The following is a 24,176-nucleotide window of genomic DNA, read 5'->3' as shown; positions in this document are numbered from 1 at the left end:
CTGCTCCCGAAGCCAACTGGCCGCGCTGGTCAGAGCTCCAACACTGGCGATCTCGGCGAGAGATCCCAGGCTCCCAATGTTAAAGTCAGCGCCGCCACCCACGGCTGGCTGCTCCACAAACCCGCAGCTCCGCGATGTTCCATCGGCGGACTCAGCATTCCGGAGCTCCGCTCCGTGAAGGTGTTCCAGACCTGTGCCGCCGCTGAAGCCGTGGTTCTGGCCGGTCCCCTCATGAAATGCCGCTCAAGTCCTGATGGTAGGCCGCGAGGACGGGGCGAAGATGCGGCTCGGAGGGAAGCCGCCTCTCCGCCTGGTAGGGACTGAGAAAAGCAGTTTCCCCCTTCCCCCCCCCCCCCACCCATATAAAAAGACTAGACCCCCAACAACACACTTTTAACGTACTAAAAATTTTAAAAAGTGAAAAGGCGGACAGCTGCAGGACAGACAGCCATATAGGACGGCGCCCCCATGGCTGATCAATCTCTAATTCCTATCTCTGCTTTAAAAATATCCATTGGCTTGGCGCCCACAGCCTTCTGTAGATTAGATTAGATTAGATATAATTTATTGCCACACAGCCAGGCTGGTGGAAATTTGGGTTGTCTGCAGCGATACAATAATAAAGAACACACAACCACAATAAAACTGTAACACAAACATCCACCACAGCATTCATCACTGTGGTGGAAGGCACAAAATTTGGCCAGTCCTCTTCCATTTCCCCCCCGTGGTCAGGACCAGAGTCCAGAGTCAGTCTCTGTACCGAGGAATTCCACAGATCCTCCACCTTCCGACTAAAGAAATTCCTTCTCCATCTCCTTCCTGGACCTCCAGTCCTAGACTCTCCCACTAGCGGAAACAGGGTTTCGTGTCGAGACCCTTCTTCAGATTGAGAGTCAGGGGAAGTGAACGAGAGATGTAGAGAGATATAGAACAAATGAATGAAAGATATGCATAAAAATAACGATGATAAAGGAAACAGGCCATTATTAGCTGTGTGTCAGGTGAGAACGAGTAAAGACAATGATACTCTACAAGATTACTTTGAAGTTAGTACGACTTGGGTGGGGGAGGGATGGAGAGGGAATGCAAGGGTTACTTGAAGTTGGAGAAATTACAAAATATGTGATGCTGTTCCTCCAATTTGCGTTTGGCCTCACTCTGACAACGGAGGAGGCCTAGGACAGAAAGGTCAGTATGGTAATGGGAAGGGGAATTAAAGTGTTTGGCAATCAGGAGATCAGGTATGTCCATGCGGACTGGGAGAGGGTATTCAGCTAAACAATAGCCGGGTCTACGTTTGGTCTCGCCGATGTACAAGAGTCCACACCTTGAACAATGGATACAATAGATGAGGTTGGAGGAGGTGCAAGTGAATCTCTGCCTAACCTTAAAGGACTATTGGGGTCTCATGACAGTGTTGAGTGAGATGGTATAGGGACAGCTGTTGCATCCCCTGTGGTTGCAGGAGAAGGTACCCGGGGAGTGGGTGGTTTGGGTGGAAAGGGATGAGTTCACTAGGGAGTTGCAAAGGGAACGGTCTCTACAGAAGGGGGAAAGGGGTGGAGATGGGAAGATGTGATTAATGGTGGGATCCTGTTGGAGCGAAAATGTTGGAGGATTATGTTGTATTCGACGGTTGATGGGGCGAAAGGCAAGGACTAGGGGACTCTGCCCCTGTTGCGACTAGTGCGAGGGGAGCAAGGGCAGAGCTGTGGGGTACCGAGGTGATGGCCTCATCTATGATGGATGAGGGGCACCCCTCTTGGATGTCCTGGTATGGAGCACCTCATCTTGGGTACAGATGCTGCATAGACAGAGGAATTGGGAATAGTGGATAAAGTCTTTGCGGGAGGTAGGATGGGAAGCAGTGTAGTCAAGATAGTTGTGGGAGTCAGTAGGTTTATAATAGACGTCAGTCAATAATCTCTTGCCTGTGATAGAGACAGTGAGATCAAGAAAGGGGAGGGAGGTGTCGGAGTTGGTCCAAATGAATTTGAGTGCAGGATGGAAATTGGTGTTGAAGTTGAAGAAGTCCATGAGTTCCGCATGGGTTCAGGAAGTAGCACCAATGCAGTCGTCAATGCAAAAGACAGAGTTCGGGAATAGGGCCAGTGTACGCCTAGAACAGGGACTGTTCAAAGTACCCTTCAAAGAGGCAGGCATAGCTGTGCCCATAGCTATGCCTTTGATTTGTAGGAAGTGGGAGGAGTCAAAGGAGAAGAATGGGCAACTTGCAGCCCAGTGGTATGAATATTGATTTCTTTAACCTTGCATTCACTCTCTCCATCCCTCTCCCACCCAAGTCATACCAGCTTCAAAGTAGTCTTGAGTCTCATTGTTTGTACTCGTTCTCACCTAGCACACAGCTAACAATGGCCTGTTTCCTTTATCATCGTTACTTGTTTGCATATCTTTAATTCATTTGTTATTAATCTCTCGTCACCATCTATCTCTCATTTCCCTCTACCCTAAAGGGCCTGTCCCACCTACGGGCCCTTGGCACGCAAATTACGCGACCTCGTGGTCGCGTTGAGCCGTGACGGTCCCGCGAAGTTCGCGCGCGACTTAATTCGACTGCACAGCCGTCTGGAGCGCGTGACGTCATTTGAAGATGGACACAAAGCAGGAGTAACAGCGGGACTGGCAGCATCTCTGGATAGAATCAATGGGTGATGTTTCGGGTCGAGACCCTGCTTCAGTCAGAAAAGAAAGGTCTTGACCCGAAACGGCACCCATTGCTTCTCTCCAGAGATGCTGCCGGTCCTGCTGAGTTACTCCAGCATTTTGTGTCTATCTTCAATTTTCTTGGCCCTGCTCTGGGAGTAGAAGTGGGGGCGGATCCGGACCGCAACGGCTGTGAGCCCCAGGCCAAGCTCGGCGATCGTTTGCCTGCTTCTGCTGCTGTTGGAGGTGAGACGTTGCGTCGCGCCAGGGTCTTGGACCTATCCCACTTTGGTCGGCAGTTCCACGACAGGCCATTGGCGCGCGAAGATTTTGTTTGCTTTAAAAATTTCGGAGCCCCGCGCAATGTCACGCATAACTACATGCCCCTCCGCGCTTCTCAGTGGGACCGGCCCCGCGAGACTATACGATGCCCGTGCGTGTCAACGCGACCACAATGTCGCGTAATTTGCGTGCCAAGGACACGCAAGTGGGACAGGCCCTTAATCACTCTGGAGGGTCTTGACCCAAAACATCACCTATTCCTTTTCTCCAGAGATGTTGTCTGACCCGCTTACTTCAGATTTTAGTGCCTTTCTTCAGTTTAAACCAGCATCCGCAATTCCTTCCTACAGATTATAAATAGAGTTACTTCCATTTATTAGAAAGGTTTGAATTCCAGTTGAATGAAAGTGTAGATGCCAACTCATTCAAAAAACAACAACCCAAATCCTTAACTGAAGTGACCAATAGTGATCTACAATCAGCTCAGCACTTAATGTTCTACAGAAATAGCAGCAAATAAAGAGTTACCTGAAAACCCAGTTTCTGCAGAACACGGGCTAATCTTCGAGCACCAGTTTTTGCATCTTCTTCACTAAATTGTAATTTACAGAAAAAGATTGTATCACATATTAGAGCCCCAATGTACATCACATGGGAATTCTTTGACAATAGAATGTACAAAGACACTATATTGCTGAAATCTTATGATTAAACAAAAAAAAAAAAAACAGACATCAAGTCAAATGAAACAATGGGACAGAGTCTTGTTAGGGTTCCGTTGGTCACCCATTATGAATTATTTCATAAGGAAATATGTACAAAATGCATTTTTGTCTTCACCTGCTCTATATCCTCACCAACAATGAACTTCACCCGCTGTTCTTAACACCAGGAGACTGCAGACAGGAACGTATGGTGTGAACATAGCAACTAAATACCCACATCAATTACTTCATGTTAGAGCCAAAACACATATCTAACACACAATGTACCCTGTAACACTTAATGCTCCCTTGTGATTAAGTTGCTTTCACCAGAATATTTACACACACAAATTCCTGGCAAAAATGTTAGTACTCCGACAATTACTTACATATATTTGGGAGGGGCAGGTAGTAGTTCCTCTGCCTATGATGTTGAAAAAATGTAATTCAGTCAATTACAAAATTTGGGATTTTTGATACAAATGATCAAAATGAAACTACTAGATTGTTAGGGATGAAAATCTGGTATCCCATATGCAACTTCAGCAATGTTTTTTTTGTTGGTATTTATGCGATATGAGCATCACTGACAAGGACAGCTTTTGAAGCCCGAACCTAATTGCCTTTGAGGTGTTAGTTTCTTCTTGAACCAAAGGACATTTGTACATAATATTTCCATCTAAATGAATTCAATAGCAAAATTCAGTTGTACGTAACTGTACCCCAACAAGACTCTGTTCCCCTGTCTCATTTGACAATGTCAGCTTTTTCATGTAATCATTAGATGTCAATGATTTGCTGGGTCTAGATAATTCTAAGATTTGGACAAGGACAATGGAGGATCAGTGATATCCTAAGTCAGTACAATGAGTGACTAATGGGGTACTTATGGCGGCATTCCAAGCCCTTGCTATTCTAGTCCATGATTGTATAGGTGACAGATTTGAAAGGTGTTGCCAAAAATAGATTCTGATTAACTGCAATGACGTTGTTGAGCAGCAACATTAACAGTGAGTAAATATTCAGGATGGTGGCTGGGATGTTAATCACGAAGGTTGCTTTGCACTAGATCGGGTCAAGTTACTTGAGTATTGTTGGCAGGTGTAGTTCAAAGGCAAGTATTCCATCTCGTCATCGATATTGCATGCGAACGATAGAATGACTTTGAAAAGTCAGGAGATTACTACAGGATACTCAACCTCTTTTGCAGCCACAGTATTTGGTGGATGCTCCAAGTAAATTTCTGGTCAATGGGAACCTGAGTGTATCAATGGAGGACTCACTGACGGTGACACAATAAAGTTAAGGACAGGTAGATTTGATTCTTTCTTACAGGAAATGTTAATTTGCTAGAAATTGGGGAACAACACTACTTATCTGTCCATGTAACCATTCCATTTTCTAAGGATTTGCAAATGCAATTGAACATCAGCAACATCTGCTGTAGCCTTATTGAGGACAGATGAAGCAGTTAAAACTTGCTGGCTCGAACGCACACTTTGAAAAACAAGTACAGTAACGTCCTGGGATTGGGACGATAGATGTCCAACAACCACTACCATCTTTAGTAGCCGGTGTATAGTTTGACAATAGGAAGGATGTAATTAGGCTAGAGAATGCAAAAAATGTTCAAGGACAAGTTGTAAGAAGAGACTGAATAGACTGGGACTGTTCCCAGGAGCAAAGGAGGCCAAGGGTTAACCTAATAGAGGTTTATAAAATCATGAGGGCCTGAGATATGATGAATTGTTACATCTCCTTTCAAGGGTGGCAGTGTCTAAAATTGGATGACTTGGGTGAGGGGAATCATTTAAAAAGAACTCGAGGGGCAGGTTTTACCATTTAGAGGGTAGTGAGTATATAATAATAATAATAATACATTTTATTTTCGGGCGCCTTTCAAATCTCAAGGTCACCTTACAAAGATTAAACAGAAGAGAAAAAAAACATAGTCGGAGAAAAATAAATAATAAGGACATCATCAATACACAAATTAAAGATAGAAATCGCTCCAAAGACACAAAAATCAAAAAATCAAAAAAAAACAATGTGAATATATGGAACCAGCTTGCACAGGAAGTGATAGAGGTGGGTATCGACACCATCATATTAAATCAGACGGATATCAAATGATGAGACCGAGTACAGGGAGAACCTCATGTCCTGGTGTTGAGACAACAACCTTTCAATGTCAGCAAGACAAAGGAGATAAAGATCAACTTCAGGAAGCGAAGCAGTACACAAACCACAGTTTGTATTGATGGTGTTGAAGTAGAGATAGTTGAAAACTTCAAATTCCTAGGAGTAAATATCATCAATTATGAAAAGCTTCTTGCATGATTAGTTAACCAAAGTTTTTACCTTGTAGCTCCAGTGCATATAATTTTCCCTGAAGACCAAATTGTTGCCGTTATTCTGGGTTTCCTCAGTTTCATTAACACCTTCTGCAAACAATTATAACAAAATATTAGCGATATGGTGCCTCAGTCAAAGAATTCCTGTTAAGTTTAACGCGAACATAAATTTACACTTTAATTTAATCTGGGTCACGAGTGCACAAAACTGGCATCTGCCAGTCTTGCAAGTTCTTGCGTATAACGATTCTCTAAATGTGATCTGTTTTTGACTCTGCTGAACATGTCTCATTTTATATTAAATTACCATAAATTAGTGCAATTCTGATTTATCCAATAATTTTACGCACTTAGCTATTGCCTTATTCTCAAAATGTTATTCATCTAATCATTTTTGCTGGATGCAAATTTTGCCTAATTGAGGATGGGGATTAAGGTTTCAGATTTTAATATTTTATTGATTCTGTTACTACAATGGACACAATTGCTAATTAAAAACAGTTAAATCAATATTTTGCATGCAAGAATCAAAACTACATGCAAAACACCTACTAAAATAATGAATACTGTAAATAATTTTTCAAAAGGTATTGAGGATCTGTGTCTGCAAAATAAACAAACAGTTCAATAGAATGAAATGGAGAAGATACTCTTGTATTGAAAAGGAAATTGAAGTAGACCACTGATCCACTCAGCCTTCAATGAAATATTTGACCCTACTTTCAATTTATATCCCATGGCATCCTTACCATTTTAAAATGTATTCACCCATGAAACTTTCAATAGACTCAGCATGCTGAACTTCAGAGGGGTTAACAATTACAGATTACTATCATCCATGACTGAAAAATTGTTTGCTCATATCCTTCCAAAAAGCTTCAGTTGAAATTTAAAATTATATTCTCTTGTTCATGGACTTGGAGAAATCACCCATTTAATACATCAAACTCTTTATAATTTTAAAAATACGAATTAGATTATTTTCCAATCCTTAAAACATAGAAGTTAAATATTTCCTCATAATGTAACCTTAAACCACAAGAACATTCGGATGAATTTGCCAATGTATTTTCCTGCAGCATGCTAAGATGACTGACATCGGTGGTGGGGAAAATGCTGGAGTCAATTATAAAAGATGAAATAGCCGCACATTTGGATAGCAGTAACACGATCAGTCCGTCAGCATGGATTTCCCCCCAAAATGTTGCCAAGTGATATTCTGAAGAAGGGTTTCGGCCTGAAACGTTGCCTATTTCCTTCGCTCCATAGATGTTGCTGCACCCGCTGAGTTTCTCCAGCACTTTTATCTACCTTCGATTTTCCAGCATCTGCAGTTCCTTCTTATTCACTTATCAGCTGTCAGGCTTATCTTTCAGCGCTTCTCCCCACAACTACTAGTCTGAAGAAGAGTCTCGACCCAAAACGTCACCTATCCATGTCCTCCAGAGATGCTGCCTGGCTTGAGTTACTCCAACGCTTTGTTTTAATAAAAAAGGAATCAAGAAGCCCTGGGCTAAATTTGAAGTCAATGCGCACTGCAGAAAACACTCAAATGGCTGGAGTCATAGCTCACACAATGGAAGATGACAGTGATTGTTAGAGATCAATCAATCTAGATCCAGGATATCACAGCAGGAATTCCTCAGGGCAATGTCTGTGGACCAACCATGCTCATCCATGACCTTCCTTCCATCTCAAGGTCAGAATTTGAGATGTTTACCAAGATTACAATGTCTAACTTCATATGCAATGGTTGCAGTTTGCTTGATGCTTTTAAACACATTTTGGTCCCCGTTTTGTGGGCTGCTCTCAAATACATTGGGCCCCGTTTTGTGTGATTCCTTTAAACACATTAGATTAACTGGAAAATGTATTGCATGCGAATTAAAAGAGTGTTGGGAGCTAAGTGATATCCAATATTCAGCGAATTAAGCAATAAATACAACCTTTACTGAAGTGATCAGTGAATTACTTTGGCATTTAGAAACTTTGAAAAATAACATTAAAATATATATCAATTCCTTGTAAAGTGATATATCGCTGTTTATTGCAGCATTAAGAATATCAGATGGTTTCCAGCAAGGAATACAATGGAGGATTGGCACAAACTACAACTTACCCCTACATCTCTTTTGTAGATCACGTTTGTTCCTTCCAGTGCAATCTTGCGCAGATTTAAATGGCATCTTGTTTTAAAGACACAGACCACATTTGTTATCAAAATATCCAGTGCAACATCATTGTCTGGTTCCATGGGTATGGCTTGTTATCCAACTGACCAACAGACTGCATACCATCTAGATAGTGCTGCACTAAAGTAGAACAACATGTTAATTTGACACGTTTATCAAAATGATGCACATCAAAGTAATAAGCATTCACTTCTCAAAAGGCGAGAGAAATGAGGTGTTGCATTTTGGAAAGTCTAACATGGGCAGGAACTACACAGTGAATGGGTAGGGCCCTGGAGAGTGTTGTAGAACAGAGGGAACAGGTGCATGGTTCCTTGAAAGTGGAGTCGCAGGTAGATACAGTGGTCAAAAAGGGTAGGGCAGCACATTCGCCTTCATCAGTCAGAGTATTGAGTATTGGTCATGTTGCAGTTGTATAAGACATTGGCAAGACTGCATTTAGAATATTGTGTTCAGTTCTGGGCACGTTTTGGGAAAAATGTTGTTAAGCTGGAAAGGGTACAGAGAAGATTTACGAGGATGTTGCCAGGAGAGGTTAGGTAGGCTGGGACTATTCCTTAGAGCACAGGACAATGAGGGGTGATCTGATAGAGGTGTATAAGTCATGAGAGGAATAGATTCGGTAGATGCAGAGTCTCTTGCCCAGAGAAGGTGAATCAAGGACCAGAGGAAATAGATTTAAGGTGAAAGGGAAAGGATTTAATAGGAATCGGAGGGGTAACTTGTTCACACAAAGGGTGGTGGGTGTATGGAACAAGCTGTCAGAGGACATGGTTGAGGCAGGGACTATCTCAACGATTAAGAAACAGTTAGACAAGCACATGGATGGGACAGGTTAGGAGGGATATGGGCCACACGCTAGTATAGCTGGGACATGTTGGCCAGTTTGGGCAGGTTCACAGCAGCGCAAATCAAAATGATAATTTTCTGGTAATGCACTCGAGGCAATGAAGAGAAAAATACTCACCATCGTCAGTTGGGCAGCCAATTCTTGATATCGGAGTGAAAGGCAAATGTAAACAATGTCCAGCAGAAAGCAAACCTGTAAATGGAATGAAATGAAGTTTTATGTCAGATAAATAAAAATGCATTCAAACTACAAAATATAAATAATGTGGCCACTTACAGAAATCATTATAAAAATAATTTAGTTGCAATAGACGCTTGAATACCAGTTTGAGTACCAAAAATGGTGTCCTATTGCTACGTTTAAGAAACAGGTACATGGATAGGACAGGTTTAGAGGGGTATTGGCCAAACGCAAGCATGTGGGACTAGTGCAAATGGGACATGTTGGTCGGTATGGGCAAGTTAGGCCGAAGGGCCAGCTTCCACCTTGTATGACTGAGTATTAGAAATAGACATATCTTTAAACTAGCAGAGAAAAAGAAAATCAGTTAGGTAAATGCATAGAAACTAGATTAATTTGCGCTTTTTGGTAAATCATGTACTCATTTCTTGGTCCACCCATAGGAAAAGCTGGACTAGAAAGATAGAAAATAAGTGCAGGAATAGGCCATTTGGCAATTCGAGCCAGCATCACCATTCATTATGATCATTCAAAATCAGTATCCCTTTCCTGCTTTCTCCCCATATCCCTTGATTCCGTTAGCCCGAAGAAACATAGAAACATAGAAATTAGGTGCAGGAGTAGGCCATTCGCCCCTTCGAGCCTGCACCGCCATTCAATATGATCATGGCTGATCATCCAACTCAGTATCCCGTACCTGCCTTCTCTCCATACCCTCTGATCCCCTTAGCCACAAGGGCCACATCTAACTCCCTCTTAAATATAGCCAATGAACTGGCCTCGACTACCCTCTGTGGCAGAGAGTTCCAGAGATTCACCACTCTCTGTGTGAAAAAAGTTCTTCTCATCTCGGTTTTAAAGGATTTCCCCCTTATCCTTAAGCTGTGACCCCTTGTCCTGGACTTCCCCAACATCGGGAGCAATCTTCCTGCATCTAGCCTGTCCAACCCCTTAAGAATTTTATAAGTTTCTATAAGATCCCCTCTCAATCTCCTAAATTCTAGAGTATAAACCAAGTCTATCCAGTCTTTCTTCATAAGACAGTCCTGACATCCCAGGAATCAGTCTGGTGAACCTTCTCTGCACTCCCTCTAGGGCAATAATGTCCTTCCTCAGATTTGGAGACCAAAACTGTACGCAATACTTCAGGTGTGGTCTCACCAAGACCCTGTACAACTGCAGTAGAACCTCCCTGCTCCTATACTCAAATCCTTTTGCTATGAAAGCTAACATACCATTCGCTTTCTTCACTGCCTGCTGCACCTGCATGCCTACTTTCAATGACTGGTGTACCATGACACCCAGGTCTCGCTGCATCTCCCCTTTTCCTAGTCGGCCACCATTTAGATAATAGTCTGCTTTCCTGTTTTTGCCACCAAAATGGATAACCTCACATTTATCCACATTATACTGCATCTGCCAAACATTTGCCCACTCACCCAGCCTATCCAAGTCACCTTGCAGTCTCCTAGCATCCTCCTCACAGCTAACACTGCCCCCCAGCTTAGTGTCATCCGCAAACTTGGAGATATTGCCTTCAATTCCCTCATCCAGATCATTAATATATATTGTAAATAGCTGGGGTCCCAGCACTGAGCCTTGCAGGTACCCCACTAGTCACTGCCTGCCATTGTGAAAAGGACCCGTTTACTCCTACTCTTTGCTTCCTGTTTGCCAGCCAGTTCTCTATCCACATCAATACTGAACCCCCAATGCCATGTGCTTTAAGTTTGTATACTAATCTCTTATGTGGGACCTTGTCGAAAGCCTTCTGGAAGTCCAGATACACCACATCCACTGGTTCTCCCCTATCCACGCTACTAGTTACATCCTCGAAAAAATTCTATAAGATTCGTCAGACATGATGTACCTTTTGTAAATCCATGCTGACTTTGTCCAATGATTTCACCACTTTCCAAATGTGCTGCTATCCCATCTTTAATAACTGACTCTAGTAGTTTCCCCACTACCGATGTTAGACTAACTGGTCTGTAATTCCCCGTTTTCTCTCTCCCTCCCTTCTTAAAAAGTGGGGTTACGTTTGCTACCCGCCAATCCTCAGGAACTACTCCAGAATCTAAAGAGTTTTGAAAGATTATTACTAATGCATCCACTATTTCTGGAGCTACTTCCTTAAGTACTCTGGGATGCAGCCTATCTGGCCCTGGGGATTTATCGGCCTTTAATCCATTCAATTTACCCAACACCACTTCCCGGCTAACCTGGATTTCACTCAATTCCTCCAACTCCTTTGACCCGCGGTCCCCTGCTATTTCCGGCAGATTATTTATGTCTTCCTTAGTGAAGACGGAACCAAAGTAGTTATTCAATTGGTCCGCCATATCCTTGTTCCCCATGATCAACTCACCTGTTTCTGACTGCAAGGGACCTACATTTGTTTTAACTAATCTCTTTCTTTTCACATATCTAACTCTCTTGAAAACATCCAGTCAATTGGCCTCCACTGCCTTCTGTGGCAGAGAATTCCAGATTCACAACCTTCTGGGTGAAAATGTTTTTCTTCATCTCAGTCCTTAATGGCCTACCCCCTTATTCTTAAACTGTGACTCCTGGTTCTGGACTCCCCCCAACATTGATAATATATTTCCTGCATCTAGCCCATCCAATCGCTTAATTTTATATGTTTCTATAAGATCCTCTCTCATCCTTCTGAATTCCGATGAATACAAGCCCAGTCGACCCATTCTACCATCATATGTCAGTCCCACCATCTCAGGAATTAACCTGGCGAACCTACGCTGGACTCCCTCAATAGCAAGAATGTTCTTCCTCAAATTAAGAGACCAAAACTGCACACAAAACTCCAGATATGGTCTCACCAGAGCCCTGTACATCTGCAGTAGGACCTCCTTGCGCCTATACTCAAATCCTCACTATGAAGGCGAACAAGCCATTTGCTTTCTTCACTGCCGGCTGTCATTGCACCTCCCCTTTTCCTAATCTGATACCATTCAGATAATAATCTGCCTTCTTGTTCTGGCCACCAAAGTGGATAACCTCACATTTATCCACATTATACTGCATCTGCTATGCATCTGCCCACACATCCAACCTATCCAAGTTACCCTGCAGCTTCATTGCATCCTCCTCACAGCTAACACTGCCACCCAGCTTTGTGTCAGCCGCAAACTTGGAGTCAAGTCAAGTCAAGTTTATTCGTCACATACACATACGAGATGAGCAGTGAAATGAAAAGTGGCAATGCTTGCGGATTGTGCAAAAAACAAACAAACTACAAAACAGAATGGAACAGAAACACATATTCACATATTACATATTTGTGGGAGGAAAAAAAGAAAAAACAGCAATTAAAAAAAGACACCACACAACAATAAAATTGTACAGTAAAGTTAGTCCTTGGTGAGATAGGAGTTTACAATCCTAATGGCCTCTTCTCATCCTCTCCGTTTTCACAGCATGGCAAAGGAGGCATTTGCCTGACCGTAGCTGGGGCGGAAAGAGTCTCCCATGATCTTGTTGGCTCTGGAGTTGCACCTTCTGATATATTGTTCCTGCAGGGGGGGGGCGCGAGTGTAGTTCCCATAGTGCGTTCGGCCAAACGCACTACTCTCTGCAGAGCCTTCTTGTCCTGGGCAGAGCAGTTCCCAAACCAAATCGTGATGTTTCCGAACAAGATGCTTTCCACAGCAGCTGAGTAAAGCACTGGAGGATCCTCAGAGACACTCTGAATTTCCTCAATTGCCCGAGGTGGAAAAGGCGCTGCCTTGCCTTACTCACCAGTGCTGCAGCATGTGATGTCCATGTCAGATCCTCTGAGATGTGGACTCCCAGGTATTTAAAGCAGTTCACCCTATCCACAGTATCCCCATATATCTTCAATGGTGTGTACGTCCTCAGATGATGTGCCCTCCGAAAGTCCACGATCAACTCCTTGGTTTTTTTGATATTCAAGAGGGGGCTGTTGTCCTGACACCAGAGTGCCAGATCAGCCACCTCCTCCCGGTAGGCCTTCTCATCGTTATCGGGGATCAGGCCCACCATCACAGTGTCATCAGCAAACTTGATTATTGAGTTGGAGCTGAACCTAGCTACACAGTCACGTGTGTACAGGGAGTACAGTAGAGGGCTGAGGACGCAACCTTGGGGGAATCCTGTGCTCAGGGTGAGGGACTTCGATGTATTTCCTCCCATCTTGACTACCTGGGGCCTGGCGGTGAGAAAGTCCAGGACCCAGGCACACGGGGGTGTTGAGCCCCAATTCCAGCAGCTTCTCGGCAAGCCTGGTGGGGACTATCGTGTTGAAGGCTGAACTGAAGTCTATGAACAGCATCCTCACATAGCCCCCCCCTTCTGGCTGTCAAGATGAGAGAGTCCAGGACCCAGGCACACGGGGGTGTTGAGCCCCAATTCCAGCAGCTTCTCGGCAAGCCTGGTGGGGACTATCGTGTTGAAGGCTGAACTGAAGTCTATGAACAGCATCCTCACATAGCCCCCCCCTTCTGGCTGTCAAGATCAGAGAGAGCGGTGTGCAGAACCTGGGAGACCATATCGCGGGTGGATCTGTTCGGACGGTATGCGAATTGTAGCGGGTCCATGTTACGAGGGAGGAAGGTGCAGATGTGTTTCTTGACCAACCTCTCAAAGCATTTCATGACTACGGAGGTGAGGGCCACCGGACGGTAGTCATTCAGACAAGCTGGGGAGGCAATTTTAGGTACAGGTACAATGATGGATCTTTTGAAGCAGGCAGGGACCACGGACGGCCAGGGAGAGGTTGAATATTGTAGTGAGCACCGGGGCTGGCTGCGTAGCACAAGACTTAAGTAAACCCCCCAAGATGCCATCTGGGCCTACAGCTTTCCTCGTGTTCACCCGTGTCAGAGCCCTCCTCACGTCGTGCTCGGACAACGAGAATGTGTGCACATCCCCAGCAATGGACCTCCCTTCAGCTTCGATAGCCAGCACGATGGCGGTGTTGTCGTTAGTTGGCAGACCTGGGGTGATGCTTCCCGTCTCGAAACTAGCGTAGGAGTTCAGGTCACCACTTCGGGAGGTGCCGGCACTTCCGGTTGAGGGGGGGGGGGGGGGGTGCTCCGGTAGTTGGTTCCGGTCCGTAGACCCTGCCACAGGCGTCTGGTGTCCTGCTGCTCCATCTGTGACTCCATCTTGTCTCTGTATCTCCTTGTTGTGACTCCTTCGCAGTCGTTAGGACTCCACCTTGTAGACGTCCATATTTCCGGATGACAGGCCCAAGTTGTAGGCAGCGGTGCGAGCATTCAAGGCAACACGAACGGACCTGTCCACCCAGGATTTTTGATTCGGAAAGGTGCTAACCCTTACCGTGGGGACGATGTTGTCGGCTGTTGTTGCGATGAAGTCCGTGACTGCTTCCGTGAATTCACTGGCGTCACTGGAACTTGCTTGGAACATATTCCAGTCGACATCTTTTAGTGCATCTTGCAGCATGGCCTCTGGTTGGTCGGACCACCGCTTTACATCCCTCATCACTGCCGCTTCCCAAACTATCCTTTGTTTATACACCGGCAGCAGGAAAATGGCAGCGTGGTCAGATTTTCCCAAGGGGGGGGGGGGGGGGGGTGTGAAATGGCCTTGTAGCCCTTCCGGAACGGCATATAGCAGTGGTCCAATGTTCTCTCCCCCCTGGTGGCAGACGTGATGTGTTGGTAGAAGTTCGGCATGACCTTCTTGAGATTTGATTTATTAAAATCTCCAGCCACCACCATAGCTGCATCCGGGTTCTTGTTTTGATGTCGACATAGCACATAGTGTAGGGCCGATAGTGGCATGTTGGTGTCCGCCTGCGGTGGAATGTAGACGGCTGTGATGATCACTGAGCCAAACTCCCTGGGAAGGTAGAATGAGTGGCATGAGATCGTCAGGTGCTCCAGGAACGGGAAAGCCTCTTAATATTTCCAGTTGTTATAGGTTATGAAGCAGACTCCTCCACCCTTGGATTTCCCAGATTCTTCTGTTCTGTCAGCACAGTAGACAGTGAAGGACTCGGTTGGGCAGATTACTCGATCCGGAATCAGCAAGGTCAGCCATGTTTCGGTCAGGCAGAGGATGTTGCAGTCCCTTATGTCCCGCTGGAATCTGACCCTCGCCCTGAGGTCATCCAGCTTGTTTTCCAGGGACTGGACGGTCGCCAGAAGAATGCTAGGCAGAGGGGGACGAAAGGCTTGGGCTCTCAGCCTATTCCGAATCCCCCCCCCCCCCCCCGCCGCTTACCCCGATGTTTTCTCCGGGTTTTCATTGGAGCCGCGCTCCTATTGTTGTTGCTGCGGAGCTCTCTGTTGATCTCTGCTGGCCACGCTGGATCAGTATGTACAGCGTTTAAAAAGTCTCCGTTTACGCTAGAGTTTAGATTTAAGAGAGTTTCCCTGCCATACTTTGTTAGTACAGGTGCACAACCTTTTATCCGAAGATCCAAATAACGAAAACCTCCGAATAGCGGCCATTTTTTCGGTCCTTGAAGAAAGGTCCTTGAAAACGTTCACCAAGGGCGGCCCGCAGAGGTGACAGCGGAACCTCCGGTCGGTCCTCGAAGAAAGGGGAACTAAATCCCCATTCATAAAAGAGAAGGCGAGGCTATATTGCGCGGGAGGGTTAATAATTGACAATATGCTGCTGCCTGCCCGCTGAGTTAAAAAGCTCCCACGGTAGACTCACGATAAACAGTGTATCGTGAGTCTTGCGTGGGAACTTTTTAACTCAGCGGGGCAGGCAGCAGCAGATTTTCGCTCCCTTCAGTTTCACCCCACATACACCCCTCTGCTTCCCGGCCATGTGTGTGACCCCTTCCCTCCCCTCTCCAGCTCCCCGCCCGTTGCACCGGCGTGGGGGCTTTGCACTGTCTTCACGTCGGCGATTGCAGCAGGACCGTGCCAGTCACCGGAGATGTCAGGACCAACGGGACACCGACCCCCAGGCCCACCGCAAGCACGGAGATCCCAGAGACCCACAGCCAGCAGCAGCCCAGCCCCGTTCCAACTCCAGAGGAAAACTGCAAACTGGCCGGAGACGTCAGGACCACCAGAAGCCGTTCACCGAGCTGCGCCCCCTCATCGGGACACCGACCCCCAGGCCCACTGCAAGCACGGAGATCCCAGAGACCCACAGCCAACAGCAGCCCAGCCCAGCCCCGCTCCAACTACAGAGGAACCTGGGTTGCGGATGACGGTGCGCAGCTCGGGGCGTAATAGGGGCCCATCGGGGAGCGGGTTCCTGTTGGTCCTGACGTCTCCGGCCACCTGCCATCCTCCGGAAACTGTACCGCCCTTGCAGGAGAGTGGGGTTGTTTGCAGTTGCAGAGAGAGGGGGCAAGGGCGGTACAGTTCCCAGTCTCAGCTCCTGTCCAGGGGGGTGGCCGGAGACGTCAGGACCAACGGGACACCGACCCCCAGGCCCACTGCAAGCACGGAGATCCCAGAGACCTACAGCCAGCAGCAACTCCAGCCCAGCCCCGCTCCAACTCCAGAGGAACACGTAGGGGCAGAAGCTGATGGTGTGCAAGGTACGTCTTGTTCTTGGGGTGGCGGATGAGGGGGCGCAGCTCGGGTTGTGGGCAAACTGCCACTTGTCGCCGTAGCGGCCCATCGGGGAGCGGATTCCTCTGGAGTTGGAGGGGGAGAGGGGTATTGTGCTATTTGATCGCCCCCTGCTACCCCAGGGACAGGGAGACACAGCGGCTTTTTAGACTGGTGGGCAATCACTTCCAAAGTTCTGCCCACACAGTCAGTACACCTCTCCTACACTGCATTTCATACAAACATTTATTCTGCAAGAAAAAACTACATTGAAGACTCAAACTCGCGACCGAGTTTACTGCCGGGATCAAGGCGCAATCTCGCGACCTTGCGGATATGAGCCGAGCACTCTACCACTGAGCCAGCCTTTAAAATCTACGCTAAAAAATTTCCATTCCGAAGACCGACAAATTCTGAATTACGAAAAGTGTCTGGTCCCAAGGCTTTCGGATAAAAGGTTGTGCACCTGTACTAGGGAGTTAGAACTTAAAAATAAGTTAAAAAAGAACATGAATGTTAAAAATACGCAGTTTCCACGGAGCTGCCACGACGGCGACTGGACAGGGCCCAGGGCTCGAAATTAGCAGTTGCCCGGTTGCCAATGGCAAACCACAGTCCTGCTGGGCAACCTAAAAACCATGCCATTTTGTCCGGCTTGGCAAGCACCCGAGACACCTAGCGTTTAATTCTGAGCGGGCCCCCTCTCCATCTTTTTCTCTCTCTCTCTCTCTCTCTCTCTCTCTGTCAATCTCCACCTGCCACCCGTATCCGTGTCCATGTCTCGGGTCTCCGCCCGCTGCTCATCCGCCGGCATGGCCGGCCGCGTTACACATGCGCACAACCACGGCCAGCAACAAAGATCCTATAGCGAGGATCTTTGGCCAGCACATCATCGGCCGTGGTTGTGCACATGTGCCCCCTTGCACATGCGCACTGCAATTGGTCGGCATCGGCCACTTTCTCCCTCCCTTTGCATGATGGGCGATCTGGCTGCCATTGCTGTCCACTCGCCGCGACCGTTGAAAACCAACACAGAATCACTGCTGGAGCTGGAGTAACTCCCTGGAGTAACTCTTGCTTCTTGGTTTCCTGGTCCTCCAAAAATATTCGAAATGCAATTTAAACAGAATTTAAACACCACCACCAAACCACGAAAAATAACAGCCTATTGCATTTTATCTGTTTATTTATTGTGTATATACATATGGTCTATGGTATATAGACACAGTGAACTTTTATCTCCTGTTCTGTATTATGTTTACATATTCTGTTGTGCTGCAGCAAGTAAGAATTTCATTGTCCTACCTGGGACACATGACAATAAAACTCTTGACTCTTGACTTGGACTTAAACAAAAAAGGGTTCTTGGGGAAAAAAAGAGCTACCTTAAATGTAATTGCTTCTGGTTGGGTAACTATAGTAGGGTGAAGGCTATTCCATGCTTTAATTGTGCGGCGTAACTCCATGGAGCAACCAGCATCTCTAGATAGAAGAAATTGGGTGATGTTTCGGGTAGAGACACTTCTTTAGATTTCCTAGTGTTTTAGTTTAATTTAAACATACAGCGTGGAAACAGGCCATTCAGCCCACCAAGTCCACACCGACCACCAATCACCCGTACACTAGTTCTATCCCACACATTAGCGACGTAAGTCAAGAGTGTTTTATTCTCTCATGTCCCAATGAAATCCTTACTTGCAGCAGCACATCAGAATATGTAAACATATTCTGCAAACAATGTTATAAACGAGAAAACAAAACAGTGTATATTTATATATGAATATAACTATATACACACACACAATTTCCCTCCTGGGATTAATAAAGTTCTATCGTATAGTATCGTGTGTGTAGGAAAGAACTGCAGATGCTGGTTTAAACTGAAGATAGACACAAAAAGCTGGAGTGACTCAACAGGTCAGACAGAATCTCTGGACAAAAGGAAAATATTACGTTTTGGGTTAGGTGTGAAAAAGGTCCCTGCACACCTTTGGAATGTGGAAAGAAACAAGAGCACCCGGAGAAAACCCATGGGAAAAGGAGCAAACGCCATAGAGACAGCACCCATATTCAGGATCAATTCCGGGTCTCTGGCAAGTTTATGCAGCAACTTTATGGCCAATGTACTGTCCCATAGTCTTGAACTGAATTAAAACCTACAGTAGCTGTAAAGGGCATCATTTAGAGATTTAAGACTGAAAATAGATAGTTTCTTTTTTTTAGTAACCAAAGTTATCAACATATAATTTTTTGTGTGTTGGAAAATAAAATAAAGTGGCGCAGCTGCTGGACTTGCTGCCTCACACGCCAGGGATCTGTGTACGATCCTGTCCTCGGGCACTGTCTGTGTTGAATGTGCACATTCTCCCTGCAAGCATGTAGGTTTCCTCCCACATCACAAAGATGCATTGGCTTTGTAGGTTAACTTGTCTCTGTAAAATTGCCCCTCACATGTAGGGAGTGGGTGAGGAAAGTGGGATAACAGAGCTTGTGTGAATGGGGAGACAAAAATGCTGGAGAAACTCAGCGGGTGAGACAACATCTATGGAGCGAAGGAAATGGGCAATGTTTTGGGTCGAGACCCTTCTTCAAACTGATGTGAGGGTGGAGGGGGTGGGAAGAAGAAAGGAAGAGGTGGAGACAGTGGGCTGAGGGAGAGCTGGGAAGCGGAGGAGAAAGCAGGGACTACCTGAAATTGAAGGTCGATTTTCATACCGTTGCGTGTAAACTGCCCAAAAAATTTACGGTGGGCCTCACTCTGGCCATGGAGGAGGCCGAGCCGGATTCAGAACGGGAGGGGGAGTTGAAGTGCTGAGCCACCAGGAGATCAGTTTGGTTATTGCGAACAGAGCGGAGGTATTGGGCAAAGTGATCGCCAAGCCTATGCTTGGTCTCACCGATGTAGAGCAGCTGACACCGAGAGCAGCGATGCAATAGATGAGGTTGGAGGAGGTGTATGTGAACCTCTGACGCACCTGGAAAGACGGCTTGGGTCCTTGAATGGAGTCAAGAGGGGAGGTAAAGCGACAAGTGTAGCATTTCCTGCGGTTGCAAGGGAAAGTGCCAGGATGGGGGGGGTGGTTTGGGTAGGAAGGGACGAAATGACCAGGGAGTTACGGAAGGAGCGGTCTCTGCGGAAAGCCGACGGGAGGAGATGGGAAGATGTGGCCAGTGGTAGGATCCCGTTGGTAGACAAAGCTGGAGAAAATCAGCGGGTGAGGCAGCATCTATGGAACGAAGGAATAGGCGATGTTTCAGGTCGAGACCCTTCTTAAGACTGATGTCGGGGGGGGGGGGGGGGGTCGGGAAAAAGAAAGGAAGATGCGGAGACAGTAGGCTGTGGGAGAGCTGGGAATGGGAGGGGAAGGAGGAAGAAAGCTAGGACTGCCTGAAATTAGACTACCCAAGCAAAATATGAGATGCTGTTCCTCCAATTTGCGGTGGGCATCACTCTGGCCATGGAGAAGGCCCAGGACAGAAATGTCGGATTCAGAATGGGAAGGGGGAGTTGAAGTGCTGAGCCACCGGGAGATCAGGTTGGTTATTGCGAACTGGGTGTCGGTGTCGGTGTTGTGCGAAGCGATCGGCAAGTCTGCATTTGGTCTCACTGAGGTTGATCATACGTTGAATAATCCAACCAGAATTTTGATTGGAAGTGGAAAGAAATAATAGAATTACATTCATTGCAAGGTGTAAAAGGAGATGAGATACTGTATTGTAATTTTGCTGCATGTCATTGTGGTATATATCATGTCTTGATTGGTGAATATGTTTAGTTTGCGACTTTATTTGAAGCAGAAATAATACATGAATGCTTCATTGACCATAATTCTGACTGGTAACTACGCACTTCGTCCAAGCACATTATCGCACGTGTCATGCAAGCAGTCTTAAATGACCACCTAAACTGTCATTTGGCAACCTAAAAAGCTGCCTAGGTTGCCCGGCTGGCAACAGGGAAAAAAGTTAAGCGAGAGCTCTGGGGCCGTGCCATTTTGCGACAGGCCCTTAACCACACTTTTTAAGAAAGGAGTGAGAGAGAAAATTGAATTATAGACCAGTTAGCCTGACATCGGTAGTGGGGAAGTTGCTCGAGTCAATTATTAAAGATGTAATGGCATTGGTCAATGTCAGCATGGATTTATGAAGGGGAAATCATGCTTGACTAATCTGGAGATATTACTTTTAATTCCTTTCTCCAAATCGTTAATATATATTGTAAATAACTGGAGTCCCAGCACTGAGCCTTGCGCCACCCCACTAGTCACTGCCTGCCATTCTGAAAAGGACCCATGAATCCTACTCTTTGCCGCCTGTCTGCCAACTAGTTCAATATCCTACCCCCAATACCATGTGCTCTAATTTCACACACTAATCTCTTGTGTGGGACCCTGTCAAAGGCCTATTGAAAGTCCAGATACACCACATCCACTGGCTCTCCCTTATTCATTCTACTTGTTACATCTTCAAAAAATTCCTGATTAGTCAAGCATGATTTCCTCTTCATAAATCCATGCTGACGTTGACCAAATGCGCTGCCATTACATCTTTAATAATCGACTCGAGCAATTTCCCCACTACCGATGTCAGGCTAACTGGTCTATAATTCCATTTTCTCTCTCCCTCCTTTCTTAAAAAGTGGGGTTAAGGGCCTGTTCCACTTAGGCGACTGCCAGGGACTAGTTCTAATGGAGTTCACCTACGACACCTGACGACAACCTACGACAGCAAAAATTGTCGCCACTCTCGCCCAAAAATCTTCAACACGTTGAAAATTTTGCAGCAGTCACCTGTAGTCGCCCCCAAAAAATCACCTAAGTGGGGCAGGCCCTTTACATTAGCTACCCTGCAATCCATAGGAACTGATCCAGAATCTATAGAACTTTGGAAAATGATCACCAACGCATCCACGATTTCTAGGGCCACCTTCTTGAGTACTATGGGATGCAGACCATCAGGCCCTGAGGAATCATCTGCCTTCAGTCCCAACAGTATACCTAACACCATTTGATTGATTGTGTCTTCCTTAGTGAAGACAGAACTAAAGTACTTGTTTTGCAGATCACCAAGGAGTATATCATGCAAAAATCATGTAATTTGACATCACCCACCAGAAATTCCATCCTATCACAAGTGGTAAAAATCGAACTCAACTCAATGAGCCCTCAACTCATATTAGTGCCTGCTTTCTGGCCCCACAATGGGCAGCGATAGGATGCCATAATATCCCTCCCACTTTGCCCTTGCAGTATTCCTCATCTGCATGCATTTTTATATGGTGATAACACTTCAACTGCACTGACCTACTTTCCAGTGGGTACATGAGATGGCAGCTGCAAACGCAGGCTGCAGTTACTGCCTACCAAAGCATAAATTAGATTTTAATGCCTCTTATGGAATAGGTGACGTTTCAGGTCAAAACCCTTCTGCAGTCAGTCTGAAGAAGGGTCTTGACCCGAAACATCGCATATTCCTTATCTCCCGAGATGCTGTCTGGCCCACTGAGTTACTCCAGCTTTTTGTGCCTATCTTCAAAATAATATCACTGTCTTCTCAGGTCACTCCCCCCCCCCCATCCATCTTGTGACCTTAATTACATTACTTTGGCTCGTTTCGCCAGACCACAATGCTCACATGGGCAACATTAGAATCCTGGAACAGAAATATGAACCAGGAGCAGATCACTTGGCCACTCAAACCTGCTCCTTCATTTGATAACATCACAGCTGGCATGACTTTAACCAGCACTCATTTTCCCAATCTACTCAATCACCTTTCACCCACTCACTTATCAGGAACCTACAAATTTTACTTTCCAGATATTCAAAGACTCCTCTTTCACTACCACTCAGATGCTGCCTGACCAGCTGAGTTACTCCAGCATTTTGTGTCTTTCCCTGCCAAATATTATTCCTGGCGTTCAAGCACCACAGCCGAGTTCCTGTCCTGAGCCTTAAACTTACTTTTGTCATTCAGGTAATGGGAAACTGCATACGATTTGCTTTGCAATGCTTCTGATATGGCACTGTAAACACGCAAGCTTTTTTTCAATAAAATGCTAAAAACATTCAGCCTCAGTGGACACGGAAACAGAGTCATTGCTTCAGGTCCAGGACCTGACAAAGTCTTTGATTTGAAACAATAACCGTTTCTCTTTCCACGTTTTGCTTGACCAGAGGGAGGCAGAGAATTGTTTCCTAACAGTGCCAGAGACCCAGGTTCAACTCTGACCTCAGGTGCTATCTGTACGGAGTCTGTACATTCTGGTGGTATGTACAGAGTCTGTAAATACCACCAGGGGGAGCCGCACCTTGGCAGCCTTTTCTTCAATCTTTTACCTTGCCAGAGATGCGATTGTTTTCTGCACCGTATTCCGGTCACTCTGCGACCTAACATCACGGAGCTCGCGATCTTGCTTGGGGATGTGGACTTGCCATCGGAGCCGACCCCTTGCCCGGGATCGATGCTCCAACCACAGCCTGCAAATTTCACCATCGAGGAGCTTGCAGTCTCGGGTAGAGGCCGATGACGGGAAGCTCCAAATGACGCAGAAGGTTTCGACCAGCCCTGACCCGGGGTCTGATCGGCCGGAGCGGGGGAGCTGAGATCCCCCCCGCCTCATGCAGGAGCTTGATCGCCCCGACCGCCTGCTACGGGAGCCAAGATCGGCCCGTCAACGGAAGGCTCAAGGCCCCCGACCACGGGAGAACAAAGAAGGGATTGTGTGTATGTCTAGGAAATTGTCTTTGTTTGTATGGCTGTGGAAACAGAATTTCGTTTGAGCCTCACTGAGGCTCAAATGACAATAAATTGTATTGTATGTAAGAGATTTAACTTTTTTTTCGCCTTCCATCACAGTGAGGAATGTGGATGTTTATGTAAAAAATGTATTTTGTGCATTGTTTCTTTTTATTGGTACCACTGTATGGCAAATGAAATTCCTTGTACGTTGCAAAACATACTTGGCTCATAAAGTATTATGATTATGACTATGACCGTGTGGGTTTTCTCCGGGTGCTCTGATTTCCTCCCATATTCCAAAGACTTACACATTTGAAGGTTAATTGTCGTCTGTAAAAAATAAAATTGTAAATTGTCCCTAGTATGTAGAATACTGCAGGGTACGGGGTGATTGCTGGTCAGTGTGGAGGTGGTAGGCCAAAGGGCCTGTTTCCACACTGTATCTCTAAAATCTAAGTGTTTCCAGCATTTGTGCTTTTATTACACAAATACATTGCACGGTTTAAAGAATCTATTGAATAAGAAATTGGATTCAAAACAGTAATAAAAATGTATACCAAAACAACCTTTCAACATTTAAATAATTGCATGTCTTCCTCTAGGTAGACAAAAGTGCCGCAGAAACTCAGCGGGTGCAGCAGCATCTATGGAGTGAAGGAAATAGGCAACGTTTCGGG

At 45.9% G+C, this 24,176-nt stretch overlaps 1 protein-coding gene across 1 annotated transcript in view; it reads right to left on the bottom strand.

Annotated features, from left to right (window-relative positions):
* tbpl1 (TATA-box binding protein like 1) overlaps window positions 1-24,176 on the bottom strand; it is a 45,738-nt gene that overhangs the window by 15,021 nt on the left and 6,541 nt on the right. The window contains exons 2-5 of the mRNA XM_033020926.1: window positions 9,167-9,241; window positions 8,127-8,319; window positions 6,015-6,097; window positions 3,478-3,541 (exon numbers count right to left, since the gene is read on the bottom strand). Of these exons, the coding sequence (XP_032876817.1) occupies window positions 3,478-3,541; window positions 6,015-6,097; window positions 8,127-8,261 (282 nt within the window). The 5' untranslated portion in view covers window positions 8,262-8,319; window positions 9,167-9,241. The remainder of the gene's footprint in view (window positions 1-3,477; window positions 3,542-6,014; window positions 6,098-8,126; window positions 8,320-9,166; window positions 9,242-24,176) is intronic.

Source organism: Amblyraja radiata, chromosome 5, assembly GCF_010909765.2.
Source record: "Amblyraja radiata isolate CabotCenter1 chromosome 5, sAmbRad1.1.pri, whole genome shotgun sequence".
NCBI lineage: Eukaryota > Metazoa > Chordata > Chondrichthyes > Rajiformes > Rajidae > Amblyraja > Amblyraja radiata.
This window is presented reverse-complemented; position numbering and strand designations above follow the sequence as displayed.